Source organism: Pochonia chlamydosporia, chromosome 1 (assembly GCF_001653235.2).
Source record: "Pochonia chlamydosporia 170 chromosome 1, whole genome shotgun sequence".
Classification (NCBI taxonomy): Eukaryota; Fungi; Ascomycota; class Sordariomycetes; order Hypocreales; family Clavicipitaceae; genus Pochonia; species Pochonia chlamydosporia.
The window spans coordinates 8,006,908-8,025,531 of NC_035790.1; the positions used below are offsets into that span (position 1 = coordinate 8,006,908).

At 47.7% G+C, this 18,624-nt stretch overlaps 6 protein-coding genes across 6 annotated transcripts; 4 read left to right on the forward strand and 2 right to left on the reverse strand.

Moving 5' to 3' along the window:
• Window positions 1-531: 531 nt before the first annotated feature.
• On the reverse strand, window positions 532-2,820 carry VFPPC_16701 (MFS general substrate transporter; the record flags this gene model as incomplete). The annotated part of the gene is made up of 17 exons (XM_018294454.1): window positions 532-733; window positions 795-821; window positions 875-977; window positions 1,036-1,197; window positions 1,259-1,274; window positions 1,328-1,439; window positions 1,492-1,644; window positions 1,696-1,735; window positions 1,793-1,858; window positions 1,910-2,021; window positions 2,075-2,156; window positions 2,209-2,228; window positions 2,289-2,454; window positions 2,501-2,516; window positions 2,574-2,586; window positions 2,639-2,687; window positions 2,735-2,820. The coding sequence occupies 17 exons, from the start codon at window positions 2,818-2,820 to the stop codon at window positions 532-534; spliced, it is 1,425 nt and encodes a 474-aa protein (XP_018138910.1).
• A 396-nt stretch (window positions 2,821-3,216) lies between these two features.
• Window positions 3,217-6,164, forward strand: VFPPC_02118 (fungal transcriptional regulatory protein; the record flags this gene model as incomplete). Its single annotated transcript, XM_018281825.1, has 11 exons — window positions 3,217-3,361; window positions 3,425-3,479; window positions 3,550-3,615; window positions 3,665-3,912; window positions 3,964-4,217; window positions 4,279-4,959; window positions 5,013-5,254; window positions 5,305-5,403; window positions 5,461-5,754; window positions 5,805-5,920; window positions 5,974-6,164. 11 exons carry the CDS (start codon window positions 3,217-3,219, stop codon window positions 6,162-6,164), a joined length of 2,391 nt encoding a protein of 796 aa, XP_018138911.1.
• Window positions 6,165-6,664: 500 nt separating this feature from the next.
• VFPPC_13208 (glycerol dehydrogenase) lies at window positions 6,665-7,975 on the forward strand (the record flags this gene model as incomplete). Its single annotated transcript, XM_018290985.1, has 8 exons — window positions 6,665-6,725; window positions 6,781-6,879; window positions 6,937-7,006; window positions 7,073-7,171; window positions 7,224-7,437; window positions 7,490-7,586; window positions 7,639-7,889; window positions 7,940-7,975. The coding sequence occupies 8 exons, from the start codon at window positions 6,665-6,667 to the stop codon at window positions 7,973-7,975; spliced, it is 927 nt and encodes a 308-aa protein (XP_018138912.1).
• A 2,967-nt stretch (window positions 7,976-10,942) lies between these two features.
• On the forward strand, window positions 10,943-11,377 carry VFPPC_02120 (phosphorylase superfamily domain-containing protein; the record flags this gene model as incomplete). Its single annotated transcript, XM_018281826.2, has 1 exon — window positions 10,943-11,377. The coding sequence occupies one exon, from the start codon at window positions 10,943-10,945 to the stop codon at window positions 11,375-11,377; it is 435 nt and encodes a 144-aa protein (XP_018138913.2).
• A 1,735-nt stretch (window positions 11,378-13,112) lies between these two features.
• VFPPC_02122 (zinc carboxypeptidase) lies at window positions 13,113-14,459 on the reverse strand (the record flags this gene model as incomplete). Its single annotated transcript, XM_018281827.1, has 1 exon — window positions 13,113-14,459. One exon carries the CDS (start codon window positions 14,457-14,459, stop codon window positions 13,113-13,115), a length of 1,347 nt encoding a protein of 448 aa, XP_018138914.1.
• A 2,000-nt stretch (window positions 14,460-16,459) lies between these two features.
• On the forward strand, window positions 16,460-17,837 carry VFPPC_02123 (metalloprotease 1; the record flags this gene model as incomplete). Its single annotated transcript, XM_018281828.1, has 4 exons — window positions 16,460-16,601; window positions 16,670-17,073; window positions 17,141-17,670; window positions 17,759-17,837. The coding sequence occupies 4 exons, from the start codon at window positions 16,460-16,462 to the stop codon at window positions 17,835-17,837; spliced, it is 1,155 nt and encodes a 384-aa protein (XP_018138915.1).
• Window positions 17,838-18,624: the final 787 nt, after the last annotated feature.

An 18,624-nucleotide genomic window follows, 5' to 3' on the forward strand; every position in this document is an offset into this window, starting at 1 on the left:
TGTGACGCCACTGAGCACCGTGCATTTGGCTCTGGCCAGGCGACAGCTGAGGCATAGAAAGCGGGGGAGAACACTGTAACATGAGTTCTCAATACAAGCAGGTCTCAAATTATCCAGTGGCATGATGGAAAAGTAAACCATACTGATTCAAAAGCTCGGCAACTGCCAACTGGGACGGGACTTCTGCGGGGTTGCATGCGAGATGTTGCTCCAGATGTCTTGTAAAAGCGTTGGCCGTCTATCGCTGTCGGAGGTGGTAATACCCGACTTTACGTTCGAATGAAATTTCCTGCCAGGGTTAGTGGTAGTGTGTTCAACTACGGCCGCAGTTCTCGATTAATTGGATGCTGCGACCAGGTCAATAGTGAAGTCTGTCAATCGATCAAACTTAGCTCAAGGGCCATATTCGCGGTATCAATATTCACATCTTGTTACAGGTTGAATTTGTGATTAGACAAACATGTTATTCGTCGGCGTACGCTACAAATGGCGCCGTTTCCAATTCTCAAGACAATGCCACCTTCTAAACCCTTATACTCGGTCCGAAGCTGCTTCACCTGTAGCAGGGCCTCCGTCTCCCAGGTATCCGTCCTTCGTCTTCTCATACGGATACTTCTTCGTAAGAATCATAAGCCCCAAGGCAGTGAGAAGAGTACCAAACATGAGACTAATGCTGACAGAGAAACCCATAATATACCGTGGTGCCGAATCAGAAGGCCATATGTATGAACCACTGAGAGCTTGTCAGCCACCAAACTCAACCACAATGACAATGTGCTTCATGGAGTACTTACTATACTGACGACAAGTTGGCAAGTGCGCTGTTGATCTGTTAGACAATGTACCAAATATGACGAAAGAGGAGCATCCATACTTTACAAGGCCAATTGCAACGGCTCGTTTCTCGGCCGGTCGGCAAATCGTGTTGGAAAGATAACTTAGTGTCAGTGTGCTGCAAGCCCAGACACCAGACGCCCCTAACCTTATTATTAATCATGTGTCGCGTCTGCAAATCTTCCGTGAGTAGTTGCCTACCAATTGCTAAGAAAGCATAACGTGCTTTGTTGTTCTCGACCGCGGCTACGATGGTGAGCGCAACAGTGGCAATACCCGCCATGGTCATTATGTGCTTAGGCCGCTCCTTAAGCAAGTCTGAAGAGAAGCTGCAAACGAGGACAATGACAAGAGCAACCATATCTGCAAAGTGTTAGCATCCCTGCTGCACCAGGTAGGTATCACGGAGTAGAACTCTTCTCACAAATGGGGATTGTCATCTACACCAATGTGTTAGTGCAGCCATTATTACGGGCTAAGCAGGAACTCTTACGTATTGAATCTCATGTCCTTTGTATCCTAGCCCTGCCATGAGCGTCGGGATAAAGTATGTAATGGTACCTGCACAAGTACAAAGACTTTGTCCAAGAACAAACATCCAGGTCCTAGATGGTAAATGTCAGTGTACGTTGCCTAGATCCAAACCGAGATGCGTACCTCCAGTCGCGAACGGCGTGTAGGAAGCTCTGCAAGTGGCTCAGATTTCCAGCCTGCGTGGAATTCTGGTCATTTTCGAGACGAGCAATAGCGTATTCGCGCTCTTCCTCGGAGAGCCATTTTGTTGTGGCAGGAAAATCGGGGAGAATAAACCTGACTGTGTCAGTTGTATGTATTTTGGTGTCTGTCATTTTGAGGACTTACATGGCAATGATGGCAAAGCCGACGGTTAGGCAACCCTCGACTGTTGACGGTTAGTAAGGTAGCACGGGCTTGAGCTTCTTGATGCCAGGAAACATACTTAGGAACAGCCACTTCCATGCGGGCAAATCCCCACGATTTTGCATGGTATCAGTGATTAGACCAGCTGCTTTCGAGTTAATTCAGTCATTCATTTGTCGGAAACGCAGAGGCATACCAATGAGCCCTCCTACAGCACCAGATACTAAGGAAGCACAATAGAAGACGGCGAAACGTCGCGCAAGTTCACTCTTCTTATACCAATTACTCATGAACAAGAGCACTCCCGGCTGGCAATCCGTCAGTACAGAGTACCAATGTACATAGGTGGGCGGATACATACAAAGTAGCCTGCCTCGAGAAGACCAAGGCAAAACCGTAACCCGTAGAGGTGCTCCTTTGTATTAATGCCGACGTATGCAATCCTGCTTTATTGTTAGAAATGAAAGGTCGAGGTGGACTAGCACAACTCCTTACACTAGGCAGCCCCAAACAATCTGCTGAATGTTAGTGCCAAGATTCCATTGACTGCCTCGAGAAGTAGGGGAAGATCTTACCATGAGACTGGGAAGATAGATACTGGGTCTTGTGCGATTCAAGATCATGTTGCTGGGGATTTCGAGGAGAAAGTATCCAATGAAGAAGATGGACAATGCAAGGGAGTAGTCAGATGAACTCAAATGAAGAGAATCTGCCATGCCTGCTTCCTTGGCATTTCCAATACTGCTGATTGTTAGAGAGGAATACATCAGGCCAGCGACGCACTAACTTGTTTCGGTCAAGGTCTTGGTTCGAAGAGTTAGCTGAAGGAGCAACATGCATGCATTATTGCAAACACCTACAATTGAGAATGTACTGGAAGGGATGTTAGTACATGCCCGTGATGCTTCAACATTTCAAAACTTACCATAACAAACAGAGGTGGAATAAGTCGCAGGTCGACTTTGCGAAGGATCCTGCTGATATTAGCATCATTTTCGTAAATTCTACACCAGATACAAACCGTTTCTCCAGGGCCCGATCCTCCACAAACGGTGGCCGCTGACGGTCCGACACGCTCTCACAATGTAATGATAGTTCTTTAGACATGATGGAAGCTGTTGATTGTCTCGGCATAAGCTAATAGGCTTATCGACTTCTGTTTCCCCGGATTGACTGGCATGATAGAGATCTTAAGTACGATTGTCATAACGTGGGGAAGTGGAGATGGATGTCGGAGTCTTGGTGGAGAGTTGGTCAGGTTGAACAATGAATAGACTGTTTTCTGGAGCTCGCCACCTTTGGTATTTGTCGAACTAGTGGTTAAAATGAGGTGTACGAGTCAAGTAGTCTGCTTTGTCTGGTGTCTACCAAGGCATTGGTGTATCGGTCCACAATCGGCCCGGGATGCCACTTTTCCCTTTCCCTTCTTTCCCACTTCCACTCCGTTGGTCAACCTCCCACCTCAACTCCGACCTATGATCGACGACTGGGCCAAACAAGCAGATGCCATCCGATACCATTTCGGAGACCTCACCGGATAGTGGGACTCACAAGGAGTCAAGTAAGGATGCTGTGTTTGTGTGCAACCGGTCAGGCTGCGGTCGCACGTATGGAAAGCGGGAGCATCTACAGCGTCACGAGCGAAGCCGTTAGTCTCTGGCCAACCACATCACCCATCACGACATATTCCTCCAGACTAACATTTGTGTAGATGCGCGCGACTTCAAATATGAGTGCCCTATTTGCAAGAAGCGGTTCGTTCGAAGGTATGTAGACCAAGACCAAGGTCTATTCGACCCTAATCCATGCAGTCTGCATACTGACAATCGTCTCCAGGGATGTGATGACCAGACACCATGCCCTTCACGAAAATCGACCCAGAAAGCCGCGTAAAGTGGCCTGGTGAGAGATCTCACACCAAGTGTTGATTACACATTCTCACATTTCGCAGTGTTTCGTGCGTGTCCCTCAAAACCCGTTGCGACAGGGAGCAGGGAACCAGCTGTAGTCGTTGCCGTGCATCTGGACGAGAATGTGTATTACGGAGCGACGAGACTGCTCAGAATCAGGATAGTCAAACGCCTAATCTGGAAGGTCATGCCAGCTTGGGTAGTGTCAGCGAGGCGTCTCCGTCAATAAGCCTGACGCAGACCGTGGACGGCAGTGTTCGTCAGCCACCGGCAGCGATCCCATCCTTAGGTAAATAGGCATCTGCATCTCAGTGTAGACCTTGCTAATGCTCGCTTGCAGTTGATCTCGCCCCGATAACATTTGATTCACTGTGTGGGCTTGCAGCAGATCCTTCTGAAAGCCTCTTCGGATGGGATATTGGAGACATCGAATCGGACAACGTTGATTTTCTCAACATGTCTCCCCTAAACTGGTTTCGCTCTGCCAATGACGCGCCATCAAATTTGACCGAACCGCTGTCGGCATCCGACTCTGTTGATCTCCCGTCTGAATCAAGGCTCATTCGTGATGCGCAGCCGCCAGATACGCCATGGGTACGTGGCATCTACGTTGGGACTTTGGGTGTGAGTATGGCAACTAATATTGTCAAATTAGCCTCATGTCTATCGTCCGAACGAAATCGACAGCCAACTCAGCCTCCCTCCTGTTGTTCAACACATGACAACCATCTTTCAAGATACTAGCCTCGAGTGTGTTAACGAGTCAACTCGTCAGGCAATGATAACACTAGTGAACACCACCAACAACCACAACTGGCCTGTGGTGGATGTTTCGCTGTTACCATCTACCCGAACGCTGTCTCTGTGCATAAATCTCTACTTTCGCCACTTTCATGACACTCTTCCTATACTTCGACGCTCCAATATGCAGATCGCCGACACGCCGCCAATTTTGCTATTGGCCATGGCTGCCATTGGTGCCATGTACTCACGGGACAAGTACGGCGGTCTTGCTATTGCACTCAACGAGCTGGCACGTAGGGTGATAGTCTATACTCGCGAAAATGACCAGCGAGCCATGTTTGACACTTCATTTACGCAGGCATCTCTGTTGCAGTCAATGTTTGGCCTGTTTTGTGGATCAAGAATGTTGTATCAGCACGCCGAGATCAGCAGAGGCAGCCTGGTAACGGCTGCCAGGAGAATGCATCTGCTCCGGCCAAGCTTGTCGTTTGCCAAGGAGCTTCAAAGACGGGAAGATGGAGTTAGCGAGCAAGAGTTGCAGAAGGCGCAAGCCGATGACGAGGAACGGAGGAATCTGGGCTGGGGGATATATGTAAGCCAAACTACCTGCAAGCCGGGAAACTCGTATTAACATTCTGGGCGCAGCTCTACGACATGCAGATATCTGCGCTTCTAGGCGTGGCACCTCTTCTGTCGGTAGGCGAGATTAACGTTCCGTTGCCAGTGGATGATGAGGAACGAAAGGCCCAGCGCGTATCGTCTGACTGGCCCTCCGCTCAAGACGAGCCCAATTTTCGAACGGTATTGGAATCTCTACTTTCGAGTGGAAAGCTACCACAACCGCTGAGCTCGTTTGGCTTGTCCATAGTTGCACATACCCTCTACAGGTACAGTACCTCCATGCCCCCGCAGAGACTAGCGACTGATGGTGAACCAGACTATGCACAGATGCAGCAGCATTTGATTCGGTATTGCTGTCGCCTAGGCCATCCCACGACAACCCCTATCGCCTGGCTTTTCCTTCGACGTTTAAATAGTAAGTCCGGTAACTCTGGTCGCATAGATGACGTGTTCGCAGACTAATGCATCGCAGTAACCCCCAGCAGCTTCTGGACAAACTCTCTGCATCATGCCATTCGCTGCCGAATAAACCCAACGCTCTTATACTCAGTGTAACCGCGCTTTCACACCTGGGCCATATCCAATTCACATGGCCCAACTTCCTTCAAAACATCAAGGTGGCTGCGGGGAAGTCGGGGACGGATGAGAGCAAAGCAGACGCTAGAGAATGGATACAAGCTCGGATTGAAGAGGAACCGGTTATTACGAGGTCTATACTTGTACAAGCGGGACAACTAAGCACCTTGCTATCGAGATATATCTTTGAGTATGACTGACATTTCCGAGCCATGAGCATGAAGCTAATAGGACGTGCAGCTCGCCAGCGGAGACGATATTAACATTTGACGTTGCTCTCACTTTTTGGGCCATCACCAAGCTCTCAAGTATTGTGACTGAGTCGAATGGTGGCGGACGGCGGGCTACGATAACTTGTAAGTTATCTGCATTATTCCATGATTCAGCGTAGCTAACAAGTATCATGCAGGGTCGGACAGCAGCGCTACGAGTGATTGGATACAGCAAGGGGGAGACGTGTCGTTCCAGGCCCTCGGAAGCTTGTCTGACTTGACGAGTTCGAGGGTTTTGTCTATATTTATCGAAAGGCTGGAGAGCATGTCATGGGGCATTGCGCAGCGATTTAAGCACGTATTACTGAGCCTGCAAAGGGAAGAATAGTCGACAATAAAACGTATCTCTTGAAACAATGAAGCAACGCTCCAAGTTTGTTCAGAGCTGTGTACAAATACATGATATCTCTTAGATAAGGAGAAGTATCATGTCCCTAGTCAATACGTTACAGTAGTACCCCTCCAACAACTGTCGTTCTCAACAGCATGTGCAGTCTGGAACAACTTGTGAAATCGACGTTTGGGCAGAAACCTCAGATAAAACGGCGCGGATAGTCTTTTCTGGAACATGACGCTTATATATCTTGAATTGTCAATGTAATGGCAGCCGATGACGGAAATATCGATGTAGAATGCTGTGAGTTTACTCACTTGGCTGCGACTTCTCCACCAACAAATCCGATCACCCACAACGGGTCCGATGCCCAGCTGCGCTTTCGGAATAGACGTCATCTAGGTATAAAACCTTCACTAAATCTTACAACCCATATATTTAGTAAAAGAAATTCTTCTTTAAGCATTATACACCAACGATAAGTGATTAAAAACATGGCACCAACGACTCACTTCAAACTCAACACCGGCGCCTCCATTCCCGCCGTCGGACTTGGTTAGGTGCTCCAGCGGGACATTGAGGGAAATTTTGCAAACTAACTGTGGTACAGGAACATGGCAAGCCAAGCCCGGTGAGGTTGGCAAGGCCGTCGAGCACGCCCTCAAGTCTGGATACAGACATATTGACTGTGCGCTCATTTACCGCAATGGTTCGCCACACCTGTTGAAGAAGCTGCAATGAGTAGAGTTTGTTGACTGTGACCTAGAAAGCGAAGTAGGAGAGGCCATTAAGAAATCTGGCATTCCGCGCGAGGAAATCTTCATCACCAGCAAAGTGTGAGTGACCTATAACCCGACTAAGGTCCTATTTAGTCATGAGAATGAGTAGCCTAACTGTGTTAGATGGAACACGCATCAGCCGGATGTCGCTGCGGGCCTGGCCCAAACCTTGAAAGACCTCCAGACCAGCTATCTTGACTTGTACCTGATACACTGGCCAGTGTTAGTTGAATCCTACAACTAAACGACTTTGTCTGTTGCTTACATCCTCCAGACGCCTGGTCCCCAACGAAACGTCAGACCTTCTTCCCGTGAACCCAGACGGCACCCGTTCTGTTGACAGCTCTTGGAACCAGCAGGATACCTGGCGACAAATGGAAGAGGTGTACCGCTCTGGAAAAGTCAAGGCCATTGGAGTGTCAAACTGGAGCGTGCCGTACTTGGAACACTTGAAGAAGACGTGGACGGTCACACCGGCTGTAAACCAGGTAAGATATATATGGCCGGATCGCCAACAATTAGTTATTGATGTAGTTACAGGTCGAATTACACCCATATAACCCACAGCACAAACTCAAGGCGTGGTGCGACAGCCACGGCATTCTTCTCGAGGCATACTGCCCTCTCGGCTCGACAGGTACATCCCCCCCCTTATCTTTCTCCCAAAACACATGGTAACAGTTTCTCAGGCGCACCGCTTCTTGAAGACGAAGAAATTGCTGGCATTGCGAAGAAGAACGGCATTTCGCCGGCTACGGTGCTCATCTCCTACCAAGTTAACAGAGGTTGTATTGTGCTGCCCAAGTCTGTCACTGCGAGCCGCATCGAGCAGAATCTCAAGGTTGTTGAGTTGCCCAAGGAGGATATGGATGCTTTGAATGCGATGGCTGCGGGGGGGAAGCAGAAGAGGGTTAATACGCCTGCTTGGGGTCATGATTTGGTATGTTTCTTGAATTGGGCTTTTGTGGTGGTATGCTGACTTTTTTTTAGGGATTTGAGGACTGGTATGGACCGGTGCAGAAGTAGGGGATTGTTATGGTGTTTTGCAGAGCTGGCATGAGTTGAGGTTTCGAGGGATGGTGTTTGCGTTGCTGCATGCGATTTTGCGGAGATGTTCACAGAACATTCAAGGTTGAAACGTTGTCTTTACAACACGGTACGATGGAGGGAGCAAGTTAAAACAAAACGAGGCAATAGACTGTTTGTAAGCACAGAATCTGTTTTATTATCCGGCTACAATAATTCCCATCTTCCCGATCGCGAGATGACCCAACTTATGGGCACCATTGCCATCCTTGCTGTAAACCATGTTAGAATGAATGCTTCAACTACAAAATAAAAGTCGATGAAAACTTACGCCCTGGTAAATAGCGCAAACTGACTGAGGCCAGTTGGGGTAGCAGTCGCCAGTGTCACTGCGAAGGCAGCCCTGGCTGCAAGTAGCGCACGTAGCCTGCTGCTGTTGCTCCATGGGGGAAGCGAGGCCGATAGCAGCAAGGGCAAGGAAAGAGACGGTAGCGAAGAACTTCATTTTGAAGATTGGTTATTGGTAAATGTAGATTGTGTGGAAATTGTTTGAATGGGATTGAAACTGGGTTGAATGGTATCCATGTCAGGGAAGTTGTGGTGTTAAATAGATCGACATTTCGGCAGCAAACAAAAGGACTACTCTACCACTCATCATTGAAGAAACAAAAACAAAGGAGAGATTACGGAGTAGTGGATGGTGGGTTTGTTGTGCGGAGAAATATCGCCGAGGGAGGCATTCCGGACTGAGACAAGTTTCGGTCCGTTCATCCGCATTCTACAATGTGTGGCTACGCTGTCGCAGTAATTCTGTGACGTATATTTACATACCAGGGACTTGAAAACATAATTTCTGCATCGGCCGTTGCCAGAATTGGTTGGGGGGAGTGTGACCCAGATCGGTCGCCTTGCTTATTGCCGGGGTTGATGGGTTGCAGGGCCGGTGATGAATTACAATGTCTGGTATCTGGTCTGGTTCAGAAATCCAGCTGTCGCCTCGTTTTCATCGCGAATGAGCCTTGGCAAGGCGACGCATTCCATAGCTGATGGTACGAGTTGGTAGTAATGCTGAGGCGGGCTGCGTATGCATTTTCGACGACAGGACGACGGTAGCAAATGTAGATAGGTTGGCTACTAATACAAGGGGCTAGCCTGAGAGGTTAATTGGATATTGGGCAGAAATATGTTGTTCGTGGAATTTAGTTGGTTGCTGTGGAGGTTGGTAACTTGCAGCAGATTTCGTGGTAGCGCTGGTTTGGACAATTTCCTTGGGGAAAGCATAATTGAGCGCCAACTTTGGTAACTTGATATTACATGAGCCAACTAGAACAGGTGAACTAATTAACATGTAATACAGATAATGCCTGGTGTAGCAAAGGTCCCATCATGACTTGCAAGTCTCTTTGTCGGAACTGAGCCGATTGCTACTTACCCTATAACGGTGTCGATTTTGGTGTAAATGATTTGAGGCCGGCTCGCAAACTACATGATAACGGATGAGGCGGGAAGTAAATAACGGCCGATTCTATTTCCCCGACTGTGAATCTTGTAATTAAAATCTGACTTGGGATATGTCGGAGACGTCGTGAACTAGCTTGAAACTCTACATCACATTGCACACACTTAAGACCACACCTTGTGAGAAATTGCCTGTGCTCACAATGTATTCTCCAAACCCCCAATAATCGGTAATCGGACTGGTAATCGGCAACTCCCGTCAAGTGTGTCCCTGTGTCCCTCCCCAAACCGGGCTTGTAGGCTTGTCATGCCATGCCCACAACCAAGAGTGGCTTCATGTCTAGATCGGTCTTCATCCTTCTCCACCACGGGAACCTCAATTCTCGGTTATCAATTTGCCTCTCGACAGCGGAGCACAGAGCGATTTCGTGGTTGTAATTGTGAGTATTTGCGTACTTCACAATAACAGACGCGTATGTATGAGCGACTAATATTTTTCGATTCACTGCGGTAGCCTGTAAGTGCCGTCACTTGCAACAATAACTGACACTGCTTGGTTTACCGTGGTAGCGAGTAAGACCCAACCCGTCGATATCTGAGCCATAATAACTAACACTGCTTGATTTACTGCGGTAGCTTGTAAGTGCATCCACTCCTTCGATATCTGAATGTCACTTGCAAAATCAACTAATACTGCTTAATTTACTGTGGTTAGAAGTAAGTGCATACGCTCCTTTAATATCTAAGCCATAATAACTAATACTGCCTAATTTAATGCGGGTAGCTTTTAAGTGCATTTGCTCTTCCAGATCTAAGCGACAACCGGCGAAAATAACCAACACTGCTTGATTTGCTGTGGTAGTGGATGCGCTCACCCACTCCTTCCACATCTAAGATATCGTCCTCAAAATTTGCTTATACTATTTATTGCAGGAAGTGTGTTTGTTTATCTCACTCAGCCCTACTTTCTTATTGACTCGATACTGAAGTTGATCTCGGATTGTGTATGTCTAATTGTCCTCTTCCTGTCACCGCCGTCTTCTAACTTACCTTCAAAGCCACTATTGGTATGGGCTGTACTTGTTCAAAGGCAAACTGTTGTTGAACTGCGACTTCAAAAATGCACGTTCGATAATGCAGTGCACCAGGTATCGTTGTTATTAGCTCAGGGGCTAAATTATAAAGCAATTATCAAGTTGCTTGAGAAGCCCTGACTGGACACCTTGTGAATCCTCAGTCCGCAAAACTTTACGGGCTTCTCGACTTTATTATGGAAGTAAGCAATCGTCGTATCTCTGGGCATAGAGAGAAGCTGTTAATATCGTGACCAACAGGAAACTCAATGACTTTCGGATAGCAATTATTTGCGCTCTGAAAACTGAATTTGTCGCCGTGGAGGCTTTATTTGACCATTTCTGGGATGCCGACCAAAAATTCGGCAAGGCTGACGGGGATACAAATGCCTACTCGACTGGTAAAATTGGCGAACATGACGTGGTTCTTGCTTTCATGCCCGGCGCGGGTAACCTGAATTCGGCTAATACCGCCGCTACTCTACGATTAGGCTTTGTTGGAATTAGGCTTGCTCTCGTCGTGGGTGTTTGTGCGGGTGCTCCGTATACACCGGAAAAGAATCCAAAGGAAGTTATACTTGGAGATGTCATAATCAGTACCGGTGTTGTACAGACCGACTTTGGTCGAGAATATTCTGACCAAATTATTATCAAGGACACTCTTGAAGACAACCTGGAACGACTCAATGTGGAGACACGTTCTTTTCTTCAGAAGCTTTCTGGCATACGGCCCGGAATTCTTACCTCTTGCGGCTACTCGAGCAAGAAGGGTACGAAGCCTATGGCTACCCTGGCGCAAAACAGGACACTTTATACAAATCAGAGTACCGGCATAAACATCATGCGCCCATCCAATCTGATGTCTGCTTGAAATGTGAGAATGATTGGGATCCAGTGTGTGACGATGGCGCAAATCCAGCCAACGATGTAGTCGATTAAAAAAAAAAAAGGCCGATAAACAAGTAGTATTCAGCAACGATGCAATAGCTTTCACAGAACGGCAGCAGCCAGAGGTGCGGAATTTGGAGACAATAGGGCTTTCCTCCCCCCATCTCTAGTCTCTACCCCAATCACATATGGGGATATGATGTGTTGAATTAAGCGCCCACGTAGCAAGAAGGCAGAATTATCGGCGGTCAGTCAAGTTTGCTAGCCTGGTTCACACAGGTCGATTACAACGACATGCTTTGTCTACGATGATTATATCGCGCGATATGCCTAGTACATTCACTAAATTATGATAGCGGAGCTGCCGCACAAAATATTCTCGACATCCGGTCCAGAAATTTGTTGTACGCAGACCACCCCTTCGTAGCCCAATTCCTTACAGGATACTTCCGCAACTATCTCACGGTTGTAGCCACACCCAATTCGTTCGTAGCCATGCACTTGCTGCTCATTGAAGTTGTAAGAGTCGTCGGCGTTGCCTATGTCAACCAGATTGTCTTAGCAAAGATCAGGAACATACTTCACTTCACTTCATGGGCGTCCGCCCTTTGCATATATAAGAATAATAGCGAACGCGCATTTTTGGACGAAATGTGGCTTTGCACCACCTCACCATGAACCGGCAAAGTACCGGCAAAGTACCATCAAAGTACTATCACCACATGTTCAACAAAATCAACAGCCAGTTTTGGCATTTGGTACAGGTATCTGAAAGCGGACGAGAGCATGAATACTGTAACCAAGGTCTCGTGTATGGATATTAATGCTGGGCGCTTTCAAATTGTGTCCAATCCTCTATAGAACATAGGAACTCATAACTCCCACTGTGGTCCTCTGCGCAATCTTAATCTTTGAGCTCCTTCTTTTGGACGTGACTGCCCAAGCCAGCCGGATGACAACCGTCAGCACCACCGTAACTACGACATATATCCAGGCCCATGCAGACACCCGTGGTTTCTCCGTGTCTAAGAAGTTGAAAAAGGTCATAGAAAAGAATGTCTTTAGTGACTGTCAGTAAACACGTTTGTATCTGAGAAGTCAATTGGCTCTCGGATTCCGAAATGCTCCCTAAGGCGGTGCCTACTGCCCGGATTCTGCGTTTCGGATATGAATCCACATGGTACGGTAGTGAGAGAGACGACCCCAGGAAAACCATCGCAAAGGAATAGCTATGGAATTGAGGGATTGAAGGAAATGACTGATCGAATTGAATGTATCTACTTGACTGACTAACTGACTATCCGATTGAGGGAAGGAAGGGAAAGAATGACCTTCCTTTATAGACCAATTTGAGGGATTTTCCTGACACTGAAGGGAAATCTGAGAGGAAAGCTGAGAAAAAGGAAGGTTGAAAAAGAAGGGATAAAAAGAAAGGAAAGTTGACTCTTCTCTCGTTGACAAAACCACACGTTTTTGATGTAGCTGAAATGCTGCTCAAATGCTGCTCAAACAGCTGGAACTTGGTCGTCAGGTAAGGTAAGCGACATGTTCATACCGATGTCAGCACACACGGCTAGTTCGTATTCGCGACTGGGCCCCGCCACTGGCGCACTGGCGGATGTGTATATTCGTGACTGGTCCAGAACATGTACTCCCGTCCTTCACCCCGTTCATCGTCATCCATTTACTATCATCATCAACATCTCTCATCAACGCACTCAGCATTTATACACTTTCTTCTCACCATCCTTTCCTGCCGCCGTCAGCAACAACTCCATCAACCCGACAGCCACCTGCCTTAGATTCTCGTGATATGCACGATTATCCGGATAGAATGGACAATTTCGGCTATCCGTCGAGTCGCCAAACTCAACCGTCAGGGCCTGGATGCGATTCGCGTCGCACACATGGCCGTAGTACTGCCCTAGCATGTGGTCGGTGCTGTCGCCCGCCGTCGGATATAGATTCACGCTCGGTTCGGGCTCGTAGCGGACTGTCCCGGCACGGTTCATGGCGGAACCCATGCGCTTCGACAAGGCCACCTGAGCATCGAGGTCCGCCTTCTCGATGTACTCCTTGTACTGGCTGTTAGCAGGGTCGTTGCCGAGGAAGCCACGCTTGCCGTCATAGGATTTGTTGGTGAAACTCTGCCTGGGATCTGTGGTCTGGGTGTCGTCATCGCCCCAGGCGTAGAGAATGTCGGCGCCGAAGGAGTGCAGGTCGAGGAACCATGAGAGCTGACTGTGCTGCTTGACCAGCCAGTCGACATTCTGCGTCTCCGGCTCGGATAGGGGAGCCGTGCCGTGGAACACCTGGCTGCTTGGGTCATCCGACGCGACGGCATTTAGGTTGGCACCAAGGTTGAAGATACGCTTATAGTCCCACATAACAGCAAAGTTGCGGTTGAGGTCAACACCAATAGTCGAAGCATCATCCTCGCTGGCGCTCTTGGTGTTGCGATTCTTGCGCCAGCACGTGTCGGTCGACTGGTCGTAGGCAACCCCGTCCGGGTTGACCAGAGGCAAGAAGGCGATGCCCGCAGAGAGCGCCACCTCGACCTGCTTGTTGTTGTAGTTCTGCTTGCCGTACGAGATGCCGGTGCCGTTGGCCCGCGCTGCCAGCAGATCAGAAATGAAGTAGAGGACATTGTCTGGTCCGCCGCGCTCACGAGCATGGATACCGCTCTGGATAAAGACTCGGGGATTTCCAATGGTGGCGCCGTGCAGCTCCCGGTTTTCAAACGTCTTGTGAGGAGCGGTAAAGACGCTGACGTCTTTATAGGCTTTTGCAAGACCCTTGAGGCCGGACTCGATCTCGCCGACGTTGAGGATCGACTTTAAGTCCCGGTTATCCGTGCCAAGACCTAGGGGAGCATACTGACCGCCGTTGAACCGGTCACCTTTGCCAATGGGAAAGTCCTGGAAGTCTAATTGACGCTTGCCCGTAGCGGGCTTCGCCGTGCGGGGATTTTGGTGGTTGATCTGCCTGTCGATCTCGCCAGGGAGAAGACAGCCGTTGGCAACGAGGCCAAAGGAGACCAGGAGCAGAGTGCTTTGCGGCTTCATGGAGAAACGAAGGCAAGGCAAGGACGGTGCTAATGATGGCTCGGCTTGTAAATAACGATAGAGTCTGATGAGCTGGATTATGTTTGGACCAAGGATAAAAGAGAATAGAGCATGTATTTCAAAGCCTGCCTAATCTACTGTTGTTATGTGGCTAACTCGGGAACCCCCGACTAAATCTAGTATATAGCACTATATAACTATTCATTTATCCGTAACTTAAGTATACACTAATATTTTACAGCATTGTATATTATACTACGCGATAAATTGTACCTCTGCATAATCAATAGGCTCTATCTATAGTTTCTTGATTCGCGAGCCAAACCATGGAAAGACAATGGCCCCCGGCCATGTTAGGCACTTAGACGAGAGCGACTGGTAGTCACTGAATCACTCGTGCGTGCTTATTCAACCGGTTCAAGTGGGGTGAGGGCTTTTTGCCTATGCTTTAGAGAAGACAACGAGGCATCTGGGAAGCTTATCGTGCCAAGCGACCCAGTATGGGAGGTGCTTCCATTACCCTTGCACGGATTGATAGCACCTGCCGCTTTAAAATAATCGCCTAACTTAGTGTGCCTGCTTAATACCAAGAATGTGAGTGATTCTAGAAGGTAGCTTTTCTTGTTGCTGCAGGATGCAATGACAACAGTGTTAACTGTATCTAGCCCTCCACTTGTACCTGCCATAAGACTTCCCATGCTTGTTTGCTCTTACACTCACAAGAGTTTCAGCTACGACAGCGGAGGCAACTCCAATACTTCCTACCTGCAAGATCCAAACGAAGCAGAGACGTGACTCAAAGTGTCCCTCCAACTATCTCGTCCAACGGCTATCTGGACCTTCTATGCCTTGCACTTCAATCCCCCTTTAGATATCCCCATCAAGGACGAAATGTACTGTCAACTCGACCCACAGCTAGCCACATCATGATACATACTTGTTTCATACTTGAATTGAATGAAGTCAACGCTAATAAGCTTAACAATAAGCATGCCAAAAGCAAAGAATATATATCCATGGCTAAAAGGCCTGCTGCCCCGCAGGCAACAGTATTACAGAAGTATTAGGTCTGGGATAATTCCGGTCCCGGATAGAAACACAACAATGACAATCAACTTCATCACATGTGAAGATAAAACTGCCCCGATAATTCTGTGCCACTATTTTTCTGACAGTAGTCATCCTGCATATGGCTTTTGCTTTTGTGGGCGTGGTGGTGTCAGATAAGGCTGCCTCTGTTGATTGAACAACCAGACTTGAGGTAATTGCTGGACGTCATAAACCATTGATATCAGAGGTCGGTCTTTCATCAAGTGGCTGGGAGGCCTTTTAAATTTAAGATAAACGACATGGAACCTTTTAAGAATAACTAGAGATCAACAACAATAGACACATTAAATGAACATCGTTGTAGTAACAAGCGAAGTAGTAGTTTGCAGCATGCTTCCATTAACCTAGTACGGAGAGAATGATAATTCACCCCCTTCAAGGTTTGGCAGCCAATCCAGGACGCTTGCCTAATAAGAGCAGAATGAGAGAGATTCTAAGACCCTTACAGTCTAGGGGTAACAAGTTCTAAGGCTCTATTTAGTTACACATACCAAGGAAATGCACGCAAGATAACGACTAAAACGTTTGCCAAACTAGGTCCTTCGAACTTACCCGCGGTGGAGGTTCTGTAGCAGCCTGTTCTTCCTACATAGGCAGGCGGCCAGGCGACATTTATCTAGCCCCAGAACTAGGATGCCTAATTAGGGCATTGCAATGGCCCTGGTCCGCGTTTGATTGCACAGGCTGGTGCCTTCATATTGTCTCAGCTGACATGTTGGCAACTGGATAAGCGACTACTACGGATATCAAATAGCCAGGGAAGGAAGAGAAAACAGAATCAGAGGCCAGTTCGAAAGCTCAAGAACCGATCCACGCTTGTCACAAGGATGTGGGGTTAAAACTTAAGAGTGTTCGAACCACTTTGATCAAAAGAGAGAGCTAAGAACCTTATGACACTCTTGTTTTTGGCAAGCTCCGGGCACCGAGGCAACCATATCATAAAACTGATACTGGGCCGTCCCATCTTGGTTGATAACAAGCCGTTTTCACCACCTTCCATGCAAGGATCTGACGGCAACAACATCCTAAATAGTAAGGTGATGGCGTCGGATTGAAGGAAGCAGATATATTTTGATTGTTGGCTGACGAAATCACAACAGCAAACCAATCTGTTGAGGATGTTGATTGTCAAAACTATAAATGTGCGTCGGTGTGCTGCTCGAATGTCGATGAGTTCATCCTCACAAGCAATCTTGTCTCTTTAGCATCTCTCAATCGCAAGATATTCCAGACGATCTACACTTCTAACATGATGATATATACTGCTCTTGTCCTTGCCGGCCTGGCGGCTACCGCTATGGGCGCCACACTTGGTGACCGCCCCATGCCCTTTGGATGCGGTACCGGTCGACCCAGCCAAGAATTTGTCGATGCTTCGAAGGAAATGCAAACTTCGGAGGCTGGTCTTACTTTCCGAGGAGAGGTTGCACGTGCTGAGATCATTGTCGATACGTATGTCCATGTGGTTGCTAAGGACGAAACGGAGAACGGTGGTTATCTCTCTGTGCGTGTTTCGCTGGCGTGATGTTTAGCAAAGAGTAGGAGTTGGTAACTAACACAGTGAACTCTAGGCCGAGACCATTGAGAAGCAGATAAAGGTCTTGAATGATAACTATGCCCCTAGTGGCATCTCTTTTGTTCACAAGAACAGCTCCTGGACCATCGACACAAATTGGACCTACGACGGTGACGAGACTGCCATGAAAGAGAGCTTGCGCCAGGGCACTTACAAGGACCTAAACCTATACTTTCTTAATAAGCTCAGTGGTCCTCCAGGCGTTCTAGGCTACTGCCACTTCCCAACTGACGCTGCACCTGGCAGCGAAGACTTCATTATTGATGGGTGCTCTCTACACGTGGGCACCGTTCCTGGGGGATCTATCCCCGAATTTAACTTGGGCAAAACTGCCACTCACGAAGTTGGCCATTGGTTTGGTCTACTGCACACCTTTGATGGACGTGACTGCGCGGGGCCTGGCGACTACGTTGATGACACTCCTGCGCAGAACTCACCGACCAGTGGATGCCCCGTTGGCCGCGACTCTTGCCCTAACCAGCCAGGTCTAGACCCTATTCACAACTATATGGACTACAGCAGCGAGTACGTTAACATTTCTTTTTATCGTTTTTTCTAACATGTATTGAGTACGTTACGCGTTTGCAGATTAGTGCTAACGCGCAGGGATTAGTGCGTGCTACGAGGAATTCACAGCCGGTCAAACCAACCGCATGAAGAGCTCCTGGACGAAGTACCGTGCCAACAACTAATTGTATTTAAAAGTCAACATGCTTCTTGACTCTACTGAGGGAAAGGCTAATTTTCAGTATAGTTGTATGTACTTGAGAGAGAGCAGTTTATTTCAGTGATTCATAGTATGATATATTAGGCAACTTCCCATACTGTCGGATAAAACTGCCTCTGTTGATAGAACAAGCAAACTTGGTGTAAATGCTGGCTGTCATGATGTCGGCTATGAGAACTGAGAATAGCCAGAAAAGGCAATTATTTGCTTCGGACGAACGGGAAGTTTTCTAGTATTAAAAGGAGAGCTGCAGACCTCTGTCTGCAGCTCGAACAATAAGAACAATGATTTTGAAGAAGAGCTTAGTTAACAATGAGTCTCATAACGTGACACATACATCCCAACAAGAAATCGGATATCGACCGTGTAGTACGTGGAGCGTTATCAGATACGCGGCGGGTTTACCCAGTGTGGGGAATCTATCTACATGTATCTACCGACTGCTTAGGTAGATAGATGTAGATGCTTAGTCTTGGACTGCAAGATAGATAGGTAGATATAGGCTACATATAGATGTAGATAGATGCCATCTATCTACATTTTTCGCAGAGGCTAATCTAACCCTCGGATAGATTCTCACCCATGCCCTTAAGCAACCCGTTATATCCTTCCAACAAATCTAGCTTTTAACCATGATCTAACCGTTTAGGCAACAGAAATTGTATTTAAATCCAATCGAGTGCGCTTTAGAGACACTATGCTGCCTGCAGACGAGAAAGTTCTCTCACATTTAGCCGCTATAGCGGGAATAG